The sequence below is a fragment of the Tauraco erythrolophus genome, chromosome 2, assembly GCF_009769465.1.
Source record: "Tauraco erythrolophus isolate bTauEry1 chromosome 2, bTauEry1.pri, whole genome shotgun sequence".
In the NCBI taxonomy this organism is placed as follows: Eukaryota; Metazoa; Chordata; class Aves; order Musophagiformes; family Musophagidae; genus Tauraco; species Tauraco erythrolophus.
The window spans coordinates 49429816-49451617 of record NC_141466.1 but is presented as its reverse complement, the minus strand read 5'-3'; the positions used below and the strand labels follow the sequence as shown (position 1 = coordinate 49451617).

At 40.1% G+C, this 21802-nt stretch overlaps 1 protein-coding gene across 4 annotated transcripts in view; it reads left to right on the top strand.

Moving 5' to 3' along the window:
* The window catches only part of DLGAP2 (DLG associated protein 2), a 388943-nt gene that overhangs the window by 272736 nt on the left and 94405 nt on the right, over window positions 1-21802 (top strand). For all 4 annotated transcript variants that reach the window (XM_086608344.1, XM_086608343.1, XM_086608342.1 and 1 more), the window contains one exon: window positions 14131-14196. Coding sequence is in view for 2 of the 4 variants with exons in the window: in XM_086608342.1 (XP_086464468.1) it covers window positions 14131-14196 (66 nt within the window). In the remaining 2 variants the exon portion in view is untranslated. The remainder of the gene's footprint in view (window positions 1-14130; window positions 14197-21802) is intronic.

Sequence of the window (21802 nt, the reverse complement as noted above, 5' to 3'; positions counted from 1 at the left end):
GGTGTGTTTTCAGTGCCTTTGCCTTTTTCCTTTGGTCTAACTCAAAAGAAAGTTTAATCAACTGAAGGTCTTGTATGAGCAGACTGCATAATTCAACTCAAATTAGCTTTTAGCTTGGAGTCCAGAGAATGAATACAAAAAGTTATATTACTTTCAAAATAAAGTCATTAGTAATCATTAAAGCAGCGGTCAAATGCAGATGGCAGTACAGCTGCATTAAAAAAATGGAACTGGAAGTCAAACATTACTACTAATCACTGGCATTGTCCTGAAAGAGCAGAAATTAAGCACAGATTTGAACTCATTTTAAATCCCATTACTGGGAGACCAAATTGCACACATATAAAGATAAGTGTAAAGGCCTTATTCATGGATTTCTATAGAACAAACCAGCTTTGCATTCTGAAACACTCACAAATGTCCTTAAGAGATACCAGAATGACAGCCTAGGAGCCACATCCAATAGCTTGGGTGAATAATGGGTATGTGGAGGCAAGATTCCCTGTACTTTCTCACCGATGTGACTTGACTCTGATGGGCTGAGAAGCTGACAGGTTATTTTATATTCCGCTTTCCCTTTCATTCTGAGACAACAAAGGAGAGGTGAAAGTTTTATAGTGATGGACACCCCTCCTGTGGGAATTGACAGATTTCGCTAATTCATTTTCAGTTGATGGGTTTGTCACTACCAGCCTGGGCTTGATTCGAGCAGTGCATCAGAAATGAAAGTCTCAATATTCCATTTGCAGCTCTCTGACCTTTCTGGTGGCCCTGTTTATGGCCTTAAATAAACAAAGATATGGAGAAGCAAGGTGGACCCAATAGTAATCATTTGTCTCCTGTTTGTAATGTGAGCTTTAAGACTCTTACAAAAGCCTTTCTCCTCCTTCCCCTGGAAATGCAGCCGTGGCTGAAACACTGCGTGACTGTATGTAACATCCCAGCAAACAGCAAATGTTAGTGGATGTCTTGAACAGTTATTAAAGTAAGATTGTGCAAAAACCAGATTGCAATTGAAAGGTACTGTGTTCAAGGCAATGACACTGCCCAAATGTAAGTGTAATCCAGCGATGTGTTGGTTCCCTGTATATTTTGTGTCTGTGATTACCAGATCAAAGTGAGGGCTGGGTTGCTGTAGCTTAGCAAGTGATCATGTGTCTGCTGAATCTTGGTAACTGAACTTGCTTACACTGTTACGCTATTAGCAAATACGAGCTAATTCCAGGTGTTTTTACCCCCAGGCTATAGCTTAACTAATTTGACTTACCTTACAGGCAGATGGACAACTACACCACCAGACCTGATATGCTTAAGCACATTAAACTATCAAAAGTTGATCGGATGTCTAAGCGTTATTAAATGCTTTTTTTTTGTTGAATTTGTCCATTGTGTGAGTTCTTCTAAAGAACAAGCTGGATATATTCCTGACTGTGTAATGTTGTCAGGACAGGAAAAGGCCCGGCTGACATCCGTCCAAAGTACGTTTAGTGTCTTGCAGATGTAGGAGCAGAAAGAGCCCACGTGCATAACGTCAGTGACTTTGGCTCAGCGTGGGTCTTAGCCCGTGTACAGACCTCAATGAGAAATTCTTCTAGTGAACAAAGTCTGGAAACTATTTTACTAGTGTAGCTCAAGCAGGATTAGCAACACTTAAATACGGAAGGAGTTTAGGTCATCCCCCTCCCAGTGTAGCAGCTACAAACATAAATACGGATAGCGAGGTGACCTGAACAAATAGCATCTTTGCTGAGAGAGCAAATATTTGTGTTCACTTTCTCAATTCCTTTTTAACTAATAAGGACAATCTGGCTTAATGTCATTTTGCATTAAGCCCTCAACTGAGGAATAGAGGTGAAGAGCCCCAGCCACCCAGCACTCCCCTTAGTCCCTGGAGAGGTGGGCAGGACAGCGATCAATGCGGAGCTGCCCACTCCTCTCCATTAACAGTAGAAGACAAGGGTGCCCAGGCTGCAAGGTGCTTCGGCAAAAAGCCTATGCTTGGGAAATGAAAAATTCATCTCTTTTGGTGAGATCAATCCATCGAACTTTAGGATTAGGAGCTGCCCAAGCATCTGCAGACCTCTTTGCAACATCCTAAAGACTGATTCTGCCCACCCTGCAATACACAGCTTATCATTTCGCTTTCTACTTTGACTGGCCACACGCAGAAATGATTCTCTCTCACCTTCGTTTCTGTTTGTGTTATAAGGAAAGCCCAAATAACCCAGCAGCTCCACAGGTTGTAGTCGAATGTCACAACCAACAAGCAGAAAGGTCCACCGCAGCCTCGATGTAATTGGTTTTCAAATGTAACGTGCCCGTGTGCCTGTGTATGCTAAGCAATCACACAAATGCGTGCTGTATATTACACGGTTTCTAGAGCAACCAGAGAGGATCCGAGGAGGGTTGCACCCACTGTGCAGAGTGCTAAACAAATGCATTAGTGAGAAAGCTCTCTGCGGTGAGGTAGCTGGCAGAAGCCTTTTCTTTGTAAAGCATAACCTTCCCGAAGCTGAAACCGTTTATGGGTCAGTTCAAACAAATTCCTTCTTTAAGTAAAAATGCAGGAGGAAAAGAAAAGAGATTTTTAGTTGTTGAAGTACCTCGTTTTGACATTTTTAGAAGTTTCATTTTCCAGCTTTAACATGTGTCACTTCAGATCTCTTTTAACTTGTGAAAAAGATCAAAACTATATGGAATTATTTTGAAAATATAGAAGTTTCTTTCATTTTAGACTCTCAATTAACAATTTTATTAAGTTAATTCTAACTTGGGATTTTTTAATTTGTAGATGGAAATTGCTATGGGAAGGGAAAACAGTTTCTTTGCTGTTTCTAGTTACTTCCAGTCCTCCATGAAAGACCTTGTGGTATAAATAACTCAGTAGAGCATGTAGTTGGGGATACACATATGTGCATAAAAGCTTCAGGTGAGCTTTAACTTGTGACGTATTACTTACACCTCAATAGTATTATGGCTGAGATTGGAAGAATAGGGGGAAGGGAAGGGAAGGGAAGGGAAGGGAAGGGAAGGGAAGGGAAGGGAAGGGAAGGGAAGGGAAGGGAAGGGAAGGAGAAAGGAAGGGAAGGGAAGGAGAAAGGAGAGGAGAGGAGAGGAGAGGAGAGGAGAGGAGAGGAGAGGAGAGGAGAGGAGAGGAGAGGAGAGGAGAGGAGAGGAGAGGAGAGGAGAGGAGAGGAGAGGAGAGGAGAGGAGAGGAGAGGAGAGGAGAGGAGGAGAGGAGAGGAGAGGAGAGGAGAGGAGAGGAGAGGAGAGGAGAGGAGAGGAGAGGAGAGGAAAGGAAAGGAAAGGAAAGGAAAGGAAAGGAAAGGAAAGGAAAGGAAAGGAAAGGAAAGGAAAGGAAAGGAAAGGAAAGGAAAGGAAAGGAAAGGGAAAAGAGGAGAAGGAGGATTAAAAGGAAAAGAAAAAGAAAAGAAAAAGAGTAAAAAAGAAAAGAAAACCGGTGGGGAGGGTTAAAAGGAAAAGGATGGAAAAAATAAAGCAGATCTCTGAAGGAGATGGAAAAAAGGGGGATATGGGACAAGGGAACTGGTTAAAGATGAGAAAGATGAAAGGAAGCAGATGAGAGAGCAAGACTTGCATTGCAAGTGCATTGTGAAGGGGAGAGGTGGGGAGGGGTGTAGGAACTAAAGACCAATCACTAGAAAATACATTAAGTTTGAGGGATGGATCTGAGCTGCTGAACCTAGCTTCAGTAGTATCCACAGGACGATGAAAACATAGGACACAGAAATGAGGCATCGTAATCCATCAGTCTTTGCCTGCTACAGCTGCTCCAGATCCGTGATCCTTTCTAGGAAGAAACCTCGTTTTGGTTATTGCTATTTTTGAGAGGGATAAATGGCTCATTTTGAAGGTACTATCATTCCATATCTGCTTAGATTGCCAAAAGAAAGCTACATATTATATATTATGTAATCAAATTTACTAAATAAAAAAAAAAACAGCTGTGAATCATATCACCCGAGCATTTAAGGGTTCAAAGAAATCCTCACCAAAATTGGCTTGTGTAGGAATGAATATATTTGAGCCCTCCCTCTGCTCTCCCTTCAACCTTTCATGTACAAAAAAACTTATACACATCCCATCTCTGGTAATACAGAGCTTCATCATCTAATGTCAAAAGGCCTTATTGAGGGTTTTCACTGCTGCAGCTGCTAATAGCTAATTTCAGTTTTCCATGGAACTGCTGACTTTGCCCTCACATCCCAGCGGAGTCAAAGGTTTTTCATGTTAAATGTCTCCTACCTTAGTAAACCAGTGGCCACTATAACTCATCACATATCCCAAATCAGTGTAACAAATTTAGTTGTTCTCTAATGTTAAAAGAACTTATTTATTGAACATTTGAAAGACAGGGACCGTGCTTAGACCTTTTGCCCTACCATAAACAAAGCTGTAAAAAAAACGCTATGACCAGTAGTAATAATTGTCGTAAATCTGGTTGTGGTTTTTACCAAACAATAAAGTAAATAGAGTGTGAGCCTATCTAGTTTTAACCTGAAAATGGAAAGGTTACAAAACCCATGCTCTGTCAAACATAGTTTAATACTAGAGATCTCGGTCAATTTTAAGGAGAGTCTTAAAGTAATAGTTTTCCTCAAAGTGCATTTGAAATATACTGAAAAGACTAATTGTTATTTTTTCTAAATGTCTGTTCCATTTTCCATGCATATGCAGAAAAAAGAAAGAAAATAATTAAATATCTACACCCATCCACTGAGAAATCCTATGTTTTCTCTTCACAAACCAGGGAAATCCAGGGACATTTTTTTGTATATTTTTAGAAGAGGTGTAAGCCAAGTTTTCTGACTTGTGTACTCTTCTCTCACTACTAGACTTTTTCCTACACTTTGTCCTGTCATTCTTCCTCACTTTGGTCTCTTTTGATTATGTTTGTTTTCATATAATTTCTTCAGGTATTTTAATAGTCTCAGTAAGCATTGTCCCTCTCTGACACCACAATGAAGCCATTGCAGCTGCGCAAAATCATTCTAACTCTGTTCCTGAGCTGCATTTTCTAGTTACTCTCTGCCAAGGCACAAGATAATCTTCTTGGACCTCCTCAGGTGTCCACTGCGGAAACAGCTGCAAGTTCTTCCAAGAGCTGTCGCAGCAAGTGGAAGATGAATGCATACAAAAGGCACTTGTTGCATTTTACCTGGGGGGGGAGGAAAAACGATGGATTCTGAGGAGCTAAGAGATAAACGTTTTTCTGGGATATCCAGAAGTCTTGGGCTCATAGAATAAGGGTCATTATTCACAATAATTAGCTAATATATTCTTTAATATTCCCACTTTTTAATATAGAAGATTTGGGATTCCTTTCACGGATTCCTGAAAAGCAATAAAAGGTAAATGGCTCTTTCAGGAGCTTGACTCAGTCATTCAGCTGTGAAAAATCAAGGAAGAAAGGTCTTTTAGGAATTTCATAGGCTGTTTGAAGTGCACAATCCCACAGAGCCGTGTCTGAACACAATGTGTTATCACGGGCTCGCTCCTTTTACTTGCAGTCATTTGTTAATTTTGATAAGGAGAGAGAGATTTATTTAACTGAATTAGTCATTTAAATTCTAGAATGACTGAAAAGTGAATCTGCTTCAACACTCCACAGCGTTATCCAGCACCTTTTTGCATTTATTGCTTGAAGAGGAGCAGGGAAGAGGAACTTGCAGATCTCTGGGGTAAAAGGGATAAGGCAGCTCGTAACAGCTTCCAAGGAGCAAAATGACCCTGGCTGGCTCAGAATAGGCTGCTGTGGGGAACCAAAGCCTTTCAGGGTGATCACCACAATATTGTTAAGCCAACCCGTGTTTTGCAGATAATTTTCAGCTGCCAAAAGCTGGGAGGCAGGAGTTGGTGCTGCCAAGACCAAGACAACCCCTGACAGCTTCTGTGATCCCCTGCAATATATTTCATTTTATGCTTTTTCCAAGATAGGACCTGAGGGACTGCAGCCAGCTTCCTCTTCTTGATTTTATACACTGTGTGCCGGGCTACCATCTCTGATAGCTGAAGCCTGGTTTCACGGTCCTGACATCTGGAACTCTGCTATGTAACAGTGGACAGGCTGGATGAAAGCAAGAGACCAGGAATTCCTCACTCCTGCTCCTTGGGGATTGGGGAGGGTTGTTGATAAGTTTTAGCAGTCTTGGTAGTAACCTGAGCTAAATAAAATGCTGAGATTCTTCAGTATTTATTAGAGTAATATATATGTGAAATGTGTTTGTGTTTGTAAAGCCAAACAAATTGTCTCTCTTGGGCACAAATTAATATGAATAATGAATTATCTGAGTTATGACATGGGCAGATTAAAATATTAAAAAAAAAAAAAAAAAAAAAAAGAAAAGAAACTTAGAACCACATCATGCCACTGGAAAAAAAACATACCATAAAGCCATTTGAATTTCTGGATTCTGTGTCTGAAAATAGCATAGCAGAGTGACAAAAATGTACAGAGAAGAGTGAGAAAGACGAGGAAAGATTTAGAATGGCTTTACCATAATAAAATACTGAATGGATTGATTCCTTGGTTTGGAAAAGAGAGGACTGAGGCAGGGATATGGTAGATGTCTACACAATCATAAATTGTATAGATGTAGTGAATAGGGATCGATGATCCATTATTTTTCACAACCAAAGAACTAGAGGCACCTAATTAAATTATCAAGCATCATGATAAACAAACAAAAAGGAAATTCTTTTTCAAATAAAGCATAATTAAATTATGATGTACATTGGCACAGGATGCGGTAGAGGCTGTCAGTCTAAATGGGCTCAGAGAAGATTAGATGAATCCGTAGAGGATAGATCCATTGGTGGCTATTAAAAATGATGATCAAGATTAAACTTCCATCTCAGGAAGTCCTGTAAGTGCTGATTGTCGGAAGTTGGAAAGATATTCTAGGCAATCTACATATTTGCCCTGTTTCCATCAAATCCACTCTGGGCCAGTGCTGGAGCCAGCATACAAGGATGAATAGATCTTTGCTGGATCCATCAGGAACGCTTTTATGTGCATGTGCATGAGAAACAATAAGAAAAATAGAAGATGTGATGAGAAAAACAAAAGCAACTTAATTAAACAATGACTTCTTCTACCTGGACTTATCCAAAGCATTTGATACTGTCCCACACGACATTCTTGTCTCTAAACTGGAAAGACGTGGTTTTGATGGATGGACCACTCGGTGGATAAGGAATTGGCTGGATGGTCGCTCTCAAAGAGTTGTGGTCAATGGTTCAATGTCCACGTGGAGGCCTGTGACCAGTGGTGTTCCTCAGGGGTCAGTACTGGGGCCGGTGCTATTTAACATCTTTGTTGGAGACATGGACAGTGAGATCAAGTGCACCCTCAGCAAGTTTGCAGATGACACCAAGTTCTGTAGTGTTGTGGACATGCTGGAGGGAAGGGATGCCATCCAGAGGGACCTTGACAGGCTGGAGAGATGGGCCTGTGAGAACTTAATGAAGTTCTACAAGGCCAAGTGCAAGGTCCAGCACGTGGGTCGGGGCAATCCCAAACACAAACTGGGCAGAGAGCAACCCTGAGGGAAAGGACTTGGGAGTGCTGGTTGATGAGAAACTCAACATGAGCCGGCAATGTGCGCTAGCAGCCCAGAAAGCCAACCGTGTCCTGGGCTGCATCCAAAGAAGCGTGGCCAGCAGGTCGAGGGAGGTGATTCTGCCTGTCTAGTCTGCTCTTGTGAGATCCCACCTGGAATACTGCGTTCAGCTCTGGAGTCCCCAACACAAGAAGGACATGGAGCTGCTGGAGTGGGTCCAGAGGAGGGCCACGAAGGTGATTCGAGGGCTGGAGCACCTCTGCTATGAAGACAGGCTGAGAGAGTTGGGGCTGTTCAGCCTGGAGAAGAGAAGGCTCCGGGGTGATCTTATAGCAGCTTTCCAGTACTGAAAGGGGCCCTACAGGAAAGCTGGAGAGGGACTTTTTACAAGGGCGTGTAGTGATAGGACAAGGGGCAATGGGTTTAAACTGAAAGAGGGGAGATTTAGATTAGATCTAAGGAAGAAATTTTTCACTCAGAGGGTGGTGAGGCACTGGAACAGGTTGCCCAGAGAAGTTGTGGATGCCCCATCCCTGGAAGTGTTCAAGGCCAGGTTGGATGAGGCTTTGGGCAACCTGGTATAGTGGAGGGTTTCCCTGCCCATGGCAGGGAGGTTGGAACTAGATGATCTTTGAGGTCCCTTCCAACCCTAACCAATCTATGATTCTATGATTCTGTGATTCTTCTTACCATTATTGCTTTTCACACAGGCCCTCTTGCAAAGGAAACCTCAATAACCTTAAATGTCCTAATATAATCTTTAATTTTCACTTCAATCATGATTTACCCGGCCCTGCTGTGCTTCTGTGTATACGTTGCTTACCAGCATGCTATCAAAACAATGCACAAGTTTATTTTATTTGACAATACTGCCACCTGGGCTACATCTCCAGTAGTAAATTAAACAGTGCCAGGACAAAGCCCCAACAAGTAGGAATCTGATTCTTTATAGTGGTGGTTAGAGAGGTTCTTGTCTTAGTTTTAAGCTTGGCCAGCTAATTTTCACTGTCCCAAATAATTCCCAGGCCTGACTAGGGAGTTAGCATGGGCAAGGGACCATTCCTAGTAACAGTTCAGATGGAGCCAGCCTCTTCTGGAAGATACGGCTAGACCACATCAGCTGGCTTCATGGCCAGAGAATGAGCCTTCCCTGTGCCTAATTTACTATATAGATGTTGTAATATTAATTGGATGTAACCTCTTGGAGATTAGGTGAGAAAAGGAATAGGTTTGCCACAACTGATTTTGGCCACTCAGGGAAGGTCCAAACCAACCCAATGAGATGTCTCCCAGGAGGGGTGAGTGGGCCATAATGGCACCCAGGTGTATATGCGGTTGATCATTTCCCTTAGGTCAGGATCAGCTTAATGGCAGTTCTCAGTGATACATACCCTGTGGCAAACTGGGGATATCTTTGGCTAGGGTCAAAGGCCACCTGCAAGAAGTGCTTTAATTGGATATCAGGCTAGTGGTCTTTGAGGTACAGGAGATATCTCTTACACATCTCTAAGCATCTGTAGTCTGGAAGAGGCGATTTGATTTTCTCAAAGCATGGAGTGATATGGTGAGAGTCCTGTATTCATACCCTGGACACATTTTGTGCTCTGTAATTATATGATCAAGTGAAGTTGCACCTGCTGTTTAATCTGGACATTTTAGAGCTTGTGTTTTCTTTCATCTGTTGTCAGAGCTAATATGCCAGGTGCTACGTAAGACAGAACGAAAAGAACAACAGCTACCATAGGGAGCTTACAGGCTGAAAGAAAAGCACACATAGAAAAAAAAACAGTGGGAGGTCCAGAGCAGGCCAATAATAAATAAATTAAAATCCAATAAACTGAGAAGTTCAATATCAGTTGTAGTTCAGTCTTACTCTCGTATTGTGATGGAGAAGGCGGTTAATTGATTGTAAGTCTTGCTGATGTGAACCTTTTAAAGTATGTGAGCAACAAGTCCACTGAGACTGGGGCCTATTTTGTGGATGGATAGGTTATGGAAGAAGCACGATCAGGAGATGGAAACAGCATGCCTGGTTATTAAGAGCAGCCTAAATGCATAAAAAATGAGGGCCAACATAGAGGCATATCTTGGTGCAAGACTTTGCAAGTGAAGAAAGAGAATTTAAACTGATAGGCCAGGCTCAGAGAGTAGATTGAGAGGTTAAAACTGAGATGATAAAATTTGAAGGATGGGTAAAGTGATTATCTCATGGAGGAAAAGCAGCGATATCAGATGGTTTCTGTGCAGTGACTGTCAACATGCTTACTTAGACCACAAGCAAACAGTAGGGAACAGGATAGAAAAGAGAATATGTCCATTAGCTTATACAGAAACTTCACTTCCCCAACCCAGAACACAAAGTAACATCCTACTAACCTACAATCCAGTACCAAATGCAGCTCAGGAACGATGAAAAATTGACTCCCAAGAGATTAACTGTGTCTCTTTTATCCACATTTTACATGGATGTTATTCTGTGACCTTCAGCAGTTTTACTTTGGATTTATGTTGGACTGTAGCCTGTTCTCTAGACATAGAAAACTGTGTAAAAGAAGCTGAGGCTCCCTCGGTACTTTTAACTCATCAGGAACACAGCCCAGGCCTGAGCAATGCCAGCGATCACCCCTTCGGCAGCGCACGCCCTTGCCCAGAGTTGGCCTGTGCCAACCAGCGCTTCCCTAGGTGATGTCTCCTTAGCAGGGTAAGGCACAGCAAAGCCGGGGTGCACGCCTGGCAGACACCCAGCCTGCTCTGAGGACAAACGCTGTGCCATGCCAGCTTCATCTCGGGTGCTGGCCTGTGTCACTTCCCACTCTACATGTAGTAAGTAGCCTCAGGGTTGAATGAGCTGTCTGGATCTGTCAGGCTGGTTCCAGCCCAGCAATATCTCCTGATGTTTCCAAACTTAAGTCTAGAGAACTTCATCTGTGAAAGGTTCCTATCACTGTCTTGAGTGTCATCTGTGCAGTGTTGCTCTGGAATGCATGACAGATCCATCACATTTTTAAAAAAGAAAAAGAGATACTAGATGTAAATGGCAGTTTGTGTTCTCCTCTTTATGCAGATCACAGCATCATTTTACTATGCATTCAGCTTTCACAGAAGCAGACATCTCTGCGCTTTTAAAGTCTATCCTTTTTTGTCACTATTTGCAGCCTGTTGAGAGTGAATACTTCTCCCAATATTTTTTAGTTTCAGTTTCAGAGGCAGGTTTTTGCTTTCTATACGGACCAGCCTGTGATGCAGTAGTTTGTAGGTTGAGAAGAGATTTTAACTGGTAATCGTGTCCCTTGTCTGCGGACTGTGTGTTCCGTACATTATTTAAAATCTTAAATTGTAAATCATCTGATTTTCATAATCTCATCTTTGTTTGCAATTCATTGCCCATTGAAACATTCCATGCTTAAGGCTATGATTTTCCTCTGCGTCCACTGGTGTAGAACATTATACCAGTAGGCCCACCGTGAGCAAAGGACAAGCTGAAATACCATGGATCTATGAGACCGAGGAGGTGAATGACCTAAAATGAATGCACACCTTTTAGGACACTCGAATTTAAGCATGCGTGAGAATTCGGTGATAATCTGCCTGACTTCATTACCATGAGATATGAAGGTTGCTGCTCATGAATGAGGGGTATGCTTTTCATTTCTATGGTAAATAATAAAAATGGTAATTTCTAGGAAAAATGTAAACTGAATAAACAAAGTCCATGTATGTCTATTGCTAAAGGAATACTATGACTTTGAAGGACACTTCAGCCTCACAAAAACAATGTCTTTGTAGTGCTGCAAGAGCCACCGAGACTTCAGATTAATTTATGCTTCATAAGTGCAGAATACAAAAATTGAATCTCTTCAAGGACTGAAGACAGTAGCCTTTTGAAAAGACAGTCTAAACAATGAATTAGTTATGTGAATAGATACAGTCATAAAATATAAAGAAATAAGAAGTCCTCATGCTTAGGAAGTAAACTAATCACTAAGAGCTACTCATATCCCTCATGCAGAGTCATAAACCTAAGGGAATCACAAAGAAATTCTAAGTTCCTTTGAAACATTTGCAATTGACCCTACTCAAAACAGAGCACAACTCTTTTGCAGGATGGAAATTCTAACTTTTTTGTGCTCTCTATGGGCTTTTCTAGACAATAGGCTCACTGACAATAACAAATGTATTCATATAGTATAGCTATGAGAAAGAAATGAATTCTAATCCTAATTCTACTGAATAATTGAAGCAGAAAGAGATTAACTGGATTGTCCAAATTTGCACAGGAATTCTTACGGCAAAGTCCGAATCTGACTTGTGGATCCTGTTGCATGACCTTTCCCTTTCATTTTGAAGAGGAAATTTATTTTCTTCTTATTTTCTCAAACACGCCAAACCCGTAAACATCTGGTCTAGTTTAGCCTACCCTTAAAATTTTAGAATAGTTTTGGGCAGAGCTTGTGAGAATAATGCTGACTTCTTGCAAGGGAGAAATAATTTCACACATTTTATTTTCTTTGGATCATTCTGTAAGTGTTTCTGAATAGGTGTACATGATATAACTTTGGAATAAATTAATACCTTATTTTTCAAAAATACAAACCTACCATTTCAGTGTAAAGCTTCTTTATTATGAAGTTAACAGTAAGGTCTCCTAGTTACTTACATGAATGTAAAGGATCCTTCAGGATTTTTTTTATAACTTTCATTTGATTCGTTACTCCGGTGCAGCCAAATTAGAGGACAGGCATGTGATTTATACAATATAGGCAGATCATGTGAGCAAAGTCTCCATGGAAACTGCCTAATTTGTGCTTTAATTTAATTAGAGTTGTCCATTACCTCTCCAAATGAAATTTAATTTAAATTCATATGCCAGTCATTTTTTAAATTCTGTATGACTTTTTATCCGTCACTTAATGAGATCTCTAGTAGCTGTATTTTAGCATGAGTTTATTTAACAATTGAGTTTATAAGCAAGATGTTTATTTGACAACTCAGCTTATCCAACATTCTTAACATCCTCAGGACTTATTTTCTATGCAGTATCTGTGCTATACTACCCATTGTTATCAATTGTATATTCTTAACCTCACGAATTGTCAAAACTAGGAACAATTGTTTGAGAATATCCACATGAGTATATTCACTCATTTTTGCTTGCTGTGAGATAATTGGGAAAAAATCCTAGTACAAATAAAAAGTGTAATCAAGACCAAGAAATATACAAAATGCATGTATTTGTTAAATGGAGCATTGAAGCAGGCAAAACAGTGTGTTTGTTGTAAACTGAACCACAAAAAAAACAGCTTGTCTGATACAGGGATTGAGGTACTCTTAAGTCTGAGTTGGTTCAAACTGGCGGGAATGTCTGCCTGAGGATATGATGAACATGAACCGATGTGAGTTATTTAAGAGCCATCAGTCCTCGGTCACGCACTACAGAAACATGGTCTGTGATACATGATTTTGTCTTTGAAGAACTGCTGGTTGAAATATAGTGAGAGGCTACAGAGTACTGCATTCTTTCACTGTTCTTTTGAGGAATCTGTGCTTGTAACACACACAGATGGTAAGAAAGAGAGCCTTGGAAGGCTGTGTATACTCAAACAATTTCCATTCAGCTGAGACGCCAGCAAATACGGACAATAAGGCAAAAACATTTTTTTAAAAATCAAAAAGATAGTACTGTGTAGTTACATGAAACACGTTACTGTGATATTTTGTATCCTAATCTATGTATTCTCAAGCCAATCTTGTACCTTAAGGAAGTGCTACTGACTCAATTTTCCATATGCAGCTCTGTGTTAGAAATATCTGTGTCCAGCATGACAAGAGCGCAATGCAGAGGCAACAAGATGCAGTTCTGAAAGTGATGCAGACAGGGTAGCTAAGAGCTGCACTCAGGCCATTCAGCAGCTGAGTACCTCACTGCATTCATACAGCACAGACACGTCATCTGAGCTTAAGTACTCTTTCAGAATTACAGAAGTCGTCTCTGGCGCAAAAAGTAAATGTTATTGACAGGAGAAAGTCACCATCACAGCATTATCAGAGTTCAGAATTGCAGGATTGAAATGGTTGTGAATAAAAGGTAAAGAACGTGGCCGAAGAATCATGAGTGGCATTATTATTGTCAGAGGTGGGAAGTGCTAAAGGTAAAACTGGAGGACTGACAATAATGATTCTTCCTGGAATAAATACATGAAGGCTAAAAGGCAGTAGAATTCAGTACACCCCAGGAGTAAGCAAAACTGAAAAGAACAATGTAAAAAATGTGGTTTGTTTAAACACAAAAGAGCATTTGTGAATATTATGACACTAGTGATGTGAAAACATCTGATAAAATTTAAAAAATAATGAAGTAGAACAACAGTAGAACAACTGGCAAAGAGGAATAGATACTGCAAATAGCGCCTCGACAGCTTCACAGTATCAAAGATGCTGAATGGTAATAGGTATCACAGAGTGGATTTAAAAACTAGTGGAGAGTTTATGCCTGGATATACAAAAATATCAGAGTTATTAAATAGCTACTTTGTTTCTGTCTTTTCAGAAGAAGAGGGTGGCGATCTGCTCAAGTCGGGCTTCAGTTTTCCAGGGACGCCAGAGGAGGAGCTAGGTACAGATATCATCTCTCAGATACCTTGTCCTGCTTGTACATCCAGAGGCTGGGTGCAGCCGTGGGGGTGAGGAGGCAGGGGGCTGCTCTGTGCTACAGCCTTCCTCCAGCCACAGAGCCCACAGCAGGCACGGCACCAGGCGGTGGTAACGAGAGGGGCCAAAAACCTCTCAGTCCAATCCTTCTGGGAATATCTCACCTGCTACGTAAGGTTAGAGAACTGAAAGCAGAAAAACATCAGATTTGAGTAACATCCAGGCAATCAAGAATTCAATGTTACCTTTTAAATTTAAGAAAAATAACAGAAGCAAGAAGAAATCAGAAACTCATGGAGCCCATGAGTGAAATCTTGATACCTCTATCTCACAGAGCTACTAGTGAAAGGTCCCACTGGCTTCATTGTAGCAGACTTATACCTTTTAAATTAAGCAAAATTGAGTTTCTGTTCCTGGAATTTCTTATTCAGGTTGTTACTGTTTTATATAAAATCCATCAAAATTTTGATTTATATGCAATTACTTTATGTGGTTATTTTTGGAAGAGAAATATGGAAAGTGGTTTCTGTGTGTTTGCTAGTTAAAGCTCCCTTTATTCAAAGTGAGTGTACTTACATTTCAGAAGTTGGCATAACAGTAATTTTTCTCCTTTTGTGCATATGCTCATGTTAATACATTGCAACAGTTTATTTTGTGTTATTAGGATATTTTTGTATTTGACAAGAATATTATAAACTCTCGCCCTGACCTTATTGTTGCACATTGATAGGAAGATAAATCATAGTTGCTATATTAAGGCAACAAAACAAACAGTTTGAACAAGGGCCATGAATTCATGCAGGGGATGTCATTGTGTTTAAATAATCTTAGAACAAGGTTTTCGAAAACAAGTTGTGTTGCCACTTAGTTACACTCAAGTCAAGGAGTTCTATAAACATCCGGTATAAAAATAGCTATATTGGATTTGTTTGTGCGCTTAATATTAAAAAACAAGTGAAAAAAGCTATGGGATCAGTTCCAAAGATCAGGCAGAAGGATGTGTTAAGGAAGGGACTGAAGAACCTTCAGGCAGTTTCTGCCTAATTCGCGTAAGAGGGAAGATACGGTTGAGGATTAGGCTCCCTAGGAATCTCACAAGTGAATCCTCTGGCAGAGCGTGGAATGAGCACATCTCTCAACCTTCTTGGACATTTGGGTTTATTTCACGCTGCTGCCCCATTTCACAGCACACAGTAAGGAGTTCAGATGCCCCGGGGTAGAACTCACCTCATCTAACAGTTGAAAAGTAATTCCGATGTAGATGTCTAAACTGTAGGTATCTGGACTTCCTTTAGAGTCAATGAAGAGTGATAGACTTTTCTAGGACATAGCAAATTTAGCCTACTTTAGAAGCTTAACTTAGGGTGAGCTGAATCATGCCCTATAAGTATGTCAAAATTGTTCTTCCCATTTGGTTGAGAAAGAACTGCAGGATTTCTGAAGCCGGAGTGAATGGTATATAAGTCAATAGTATTAAATATCAGGTGTCTGCAGGAGTAAGGACCCTCAAATGAAATAGATAATCAAAGATTAACACAAAGATATGTGCTAAACTGATCAATCATCCAGCACCCTGATTAGGAAGAAGATAGGGGATTAGGAAGATGATAGGGGATTAGCCAACAGAAATGAGGAACAGGAAAGTAAAAACCAATAATAAAATCGCAACTAGACTACAAAGAAACTAAGCTGCTTTCGAAAACTTCATCCATTTGTTGCCAGAGAACTGAAAAAAAAAATGCTAAAAGCAAGGAAAGATCTGTCTTGAGTTGCAATTTTGAGTTGCAATTGGAGTCCTCTGAATGTAAGTACCAAAGATCTCTAGGTAGTTAATGTGGAGAGGTGGATGGCTTTAATATTTTTGGAAGGCAATCCTGTCCTCCTGACTTAGCTGCCTAACTCTAGATGACCAAAATAGATGGACTGGATACTGTCAGTAATGCAAAAACATATGATGTCATATTCTCCCTTAGAGAGAATCACTGTAAAACAAGAGCGAGCATACTGTGGAAGATGGAAGTTGGGAAGACTTTTATAAAAGTTTCAGGATAGTCAGTTAAGTTCAGTGTGGAGAAGCTCTGTAGTTACAGCTGTGCTAGTGATTAGTAACTCTACAGACAGCTGGGACATATCTGTCTGTCTCTCTGTCCCACAGTGTTGTGTTCTGCTACTTGAAGATTTGAGTTCATCTCCATGAACTGAACATAACAGTGAAAAAGCTACAAACTCTTAGATTTTTCTCAGTCTCCACTTTTTCTTGCTGTTTCACATGTAGGAAGTTAAGCATTCATTGGAGAGAAATCTGAATCCGGGTGGATACTCTAATCACTGGGCTATGGAAATGGGCTTTTTTTCTATATAAATACATATACCCAAATGACCGTGTAATTATTTTGTACAAACAGCCTCAGTCTGAAGGACTGCTAGAGACATTCATTCCTGAAAAAAACACAGAAAGGGCTTTCCTTGAGAAGTAAAATAATTGCCCCAAGTCAAAGCAGAGTAGAGATGATATTCTTTAAGGTAGCTGCAGGGCCATTCATTATTCTAGACTGCCGTACCTGCTCGCTGTCCCAAGGAGCTTCAAGTTATGATCTCTCTGGTACTGAAAAATATCTGGCTCCAGGCTCTTATTTGTAAAATGGGTTTAATATTTTCTAGTGAGGTTTCAGGGCTTTGGTGCGAATTAATTAATGTTTGCACAGTATCTCACCAGAGTGAAAATGCTGAATAGTCACTAAATAATATTATTAATACAATGATCCACTGCCTTAATTGCGAAAAGGTATCAAGAGATGGGACTGATCTCTACTCTTTTACATTATTGATTCTATAAAAGACCTCATTAGTTAAAAACAGGCAGAAATGCAATGGATTCCTTCAAATAAAAGCTTACCCAAGCATTCGTAGTCTGGTCTCAAGAGCAATATATTTCATAGCTTTTCCATTATCATTTATTTGTTAACGGGATTCACGGTGATAAGTATCGTCATGGTTACAAGATTCACACTTAGACCAAAAATTCCTATTCTTTTCACTAGGAATATCTCAAAGAAGCAACCTGATAAAGGTAGCAAGGCATGATGGTAGGTGCAAGAGATTTGATATGCGTGGTCTCAAGCAGCTCACTCTAAGTGTCATGGAAACTGGAGTTCTTCCAATTCCAAGCTTTGTGCTAGCCAGTGGTTATAAAATCTGAACAATGTAATTTATTAGAAAATACACATTTTATAAAACTGCTCTTTTCTATGCAAACTGGAAACTTCTTACAATCTTATTTACTTTAAGCATGTATAGGAAAAAGCAACAATTCACTTTGGTTGTCAAAAACAAATAGTACAGTCTTGGGAAGAGACATATGGAAAATGTGCCATGTTTAAATGACATTCAAATAGTAAAATAAACATGTGAACAGGGAAGATGGGATGAACTTTTCTTTAAATATAGATTTTAATAGGTAATATGCACAGAGAAAAGCAGGAAAAATAGTTTATTGAAAAATGATACCTTTTTATAGGAAAAGAAAACATTTATTTTACACAAGTTTAGCACATAGCAGCTTCTGATGTTAAGCAAAGAAAGAGAACTCACACTAAAGGCTTTTTGTGTCGGTAAATTACTGTTTTGTCTTCAGGAAAGGATATTGAGTTGATGTTAAGGAAAAGGTTAAAACATATAAAACAGGTTGCAGTTACTAATAGTGCTCTTAACCTGCCACAATTGCAAAGTAAACTGTAAGGGAGTTTAAGGGCAGGTTATGAAAATGTATTTTTATTTCACAGTTGATGCAGTCATACTTTTGATTAATTGGTATGGTTCAAGTGTCAGACAGTAACTCATGGTTATTCAATCACTGTTGATTGCATGATCATGCCTTTGTGACCTTATGTGTTGAAAGAAAGAAAGGATATAGCCATTCTTGAAATAAAAAAAAAAAACAAGCCTGACTTTCCAGTCTGTCTGTCTTTCTACCTAATTATCCAGTCTTCCTCAGTGCAGTCAGTGTCTCAACACTTTGCACTTTTCATGGGTTTTAGCTTCCTATACCAAGCATGACAGGAAATTTTCCCAAGGACAGACGAGGGGTTGGCAGTGAGCTCTTGGCTCTCCTCTGTGCCGGATCTGTGCCTTGGTCCACCTTCCCCCAGAGCACCCAGGGATGGTTAAACAGCTGTAGACTTTGACTGAAGCTGGTGGGACTTCAGTCAGACACAGAGGTTGGCCACACGGAATACACTGCTACAGTGACACCCCTGGAATTAGCAGGCACAATAACAAATTATTTCAAATTCTTAGATGGGCATTATTCCAGAGACTGAATGTTTCCCTGCTTTCTGACACTAGCCCTCACATGTACAGAAGTTATTTTATTCTTGTGCTATGGGAAATTGAGTCTTCAGGAGATATCCACACAGGTTAACTTCAACCCAGTGAGGCAAGGTCATTCTCTCAGTGGCCACTGTCATCGCTTCCTATGGCCTTATCCCAGATCATACAAAGGATTCAGTGGCCACTGTCATCACTTCCCATGGCCTTATCCTGGACCATACAACGAATTCATAGCTAGACAGGAAATCTTGACTGCAGATTGCTGAACAGATACTGCAAAAAATAACCTTTTTTTATTATTATTCTAGCATACCTTTAAATAATTCCACTTCAAATTCTTCTTTTTCTTGTACCCAGAAACTGTAGTGTAGAAGTTTACTGATGTGATGATCAAGAATATTAATGAAATAATGGGGAATGTTTTTCAGAAAATAAATTTGAAACTTTTAATTCCTTTTAGTTATGCTTGAGAGCTTATTCTGTGAATTACTTTAAGTCGTAGAACAAAATCCTATCTTATGGCCTGAGCATCATATAAAAACATGCTAACTATCCTGAATTTTAATTATAGACTGTTGGCAACAAATGCTTACTAACAATCTGCAGACCAGAAGCTATTTCTAAAAATTAAACACCTCAACGTCAGATAACTCTGCAAAAATCCCATTAGGCCCAGGGTCAATTCACAAACAAGAGAAGATATTTGTGAGGATGTAAGATTAATCAAATAGGTTATTTGTTATGAATTATTCATCCATTTCTACTACAGAATAAAAAGGGATTTATGCATTCATTACTTTGCCAAGAAGCAAATATTTTTGTTCTAAATGATTTGGGCATTCTGATGGGACTGTCCAGCTGAGGAGGCTCCTAAGTTCAATTGCAGAGGAAATATGTTTTTCCCAAATTGGGAAGCTTTATCCCGTTGTTAGACCACATCTGGACTATTGATTCCAATGTCTGCCCTGGAACGAATAAAAGACCTTTCCATGAAAAAGGGTGAGAGAGAAGAAGCGGGGAGCAGGTGAGCTTGAGATAAGTTTCACACGTGGGATGTTAGCAAAGGAGGGAAGTTTTCCTCTCCCTCATGCCTCGCTGACCTCGGTAACACCTGGCTGCACAGTTGATGCGCAGCATTTACTTTCCCATAGAGTGCAACGGCTGCAATGGAGATGAGAGACTGACTCATATGACCGCTTCACCGTGCCTGCCTTCTTTCCTGAGTGTCTCCACCATATTGTCTCCTTTCAAAAAGATAAAATGTACAGTCTTTTAAAAGTTTTCCCATGATGGGCAGCTTAAACGATGTGCTCTCCATTTCCCCAGAAAACAGTTAACCGTGCTCTACCTCCATGTTTGTTATAGACTGCTTAGGCTCTGTCGAGGGCAGGACAATTTGTATTGGCACAACCAGGGTGGTGGAAGTGCTTCCAGTGTGGAGACCAATACATAACCACGGCTCTCTCTGACAGTGCTGGCCATGTAGGTTGCTGATTTGGTCTGTCTTCTTAAGGGAATTCACACTAGTGTAACTAGTGCAGCAGGATAAACACCAGCAAATGTTGCTAGTACAGCCCAGGCTTTCGCTGGTGAGTTTGGTCGCCACCTTTCATCACGAATTCCTTGTGCAATTCTGTTTGGTTTTTCCGTCTTTTTACAATATCATTTCTTTTTGTAAATAGATAGCAGCATATTAAGATGCCCTGTCACAGACTTGCCAAGGGTGTGGGTATTTACACCACCGCCTCATCCCAGGAGCAGTTCGACCCCTCGTCCAGGAGCAGGGTTCACAGTTTGACCCTTCGCTGTCACATGGACAGTCTGGGCACTAATGGTCACCGGAAAAGGCAACGAATATTTGGAATGTTTTTCACACACCCAAAACAGAGCTCAGCCAGGCAGAAAAGAGGCAGCACCCTGATTTGAAAAATTCCCAGTCTGAAGGTTATGGAAAGAGGGAGATTTTCTGTTACTATAGCAACAGGTTTAAAAGGGAACTTGTCACCAGGCTGCTGTTTCTTCCTGCACCCCATAGAAAAATCAGGATGAGACCTCCTCCATCTCAGTGGGTTGAGCTGAGCAGAAAAGTTCACAATACAATGACAAAGCAGCAAGAGGCAGTGCCAAGGGTGTACAACTGAGCGGATAATGATGAACTCCAAAAAGTAAAAGAAATAATTGTTTTGGGTCAGACCAAGGCTGGAACTTTGAAATTTTTGGTGAATCAAAAGGCTGCAAAGAACTGATGCTGAAGAAAACAGAAAATCAAATAATTTTCTTCAGTTCTGATAATTTAAAAGCTATATTGAATGATTAAAAAAAAAAAAAAAAGGAGATTTTGAAATAGCAAGGTATTTTAAATTGAATAGGCATATATTCTGTGGCAATAATCAATGTTTTTGAGAAATAGTGCTTAGATTATTTCTTTCCTAGAAGAGCACTCTATAAAATAAGCAAAACATTTAAAGTATATCTATGTTTTAAAGAAATAATAAAAGGCAATTTAGAAGGAATGTGTAATAAATATTTTTGCTTGGATATAGAAGCATTAGTTCTTACAGTCCCCTCAGTATTACAGAGGATGGTAAACTTCCTCCGTGATATGTCATCATAAATAAAGGACAAATTCAGAAGAATTCCAGAAACATTAACCAAAAAAAATCATTCAAGGAAGAGGTTCATAAATACCAGCATTGTTTCTTTTGTTTGATTTTCATTTAAGAATCAATGATTAGTATTTCATATTAGAAAAGAAACCTTGGAGATTTGGTAGTTCCATTCAGCTGAATAGTTGGTCCAAGTGGTTTAGATCCTTGGGATTAAATCTTGGCCCCTGTGCTATCAATGGCAGTATTTCAGCAGAGGCAGTTTCACCTCTCTGGGGACCCGTCCAGGCTTCTAACACATTTATTCCAGTTCAGCATGAATTGTGCTTTCTGTAAAATACAGCCATGATTAGAGGTGATCCTCCTCACAGATTCACAGGCAAACTTACTGAGAAATTTTCTCAGCAAATGCCTACGACTAACACCAACACCAGTGAAGTTAATGGGAGATTCGTCATTGCCATCAACATGAAGAGGATTGCCCTTTTGCTTCTAGAGTTGTGTGTGGACTCCTGTGTACATCTTTAGGCTCTACTACCCAATTACTTTGGCTTTCTTTAATTGCTGAGAAAATGGTTGCAGGTTTAATGATACCAAGGGAAACTGATTGTCTCCTGTTTGACCAAATTCTGGCAA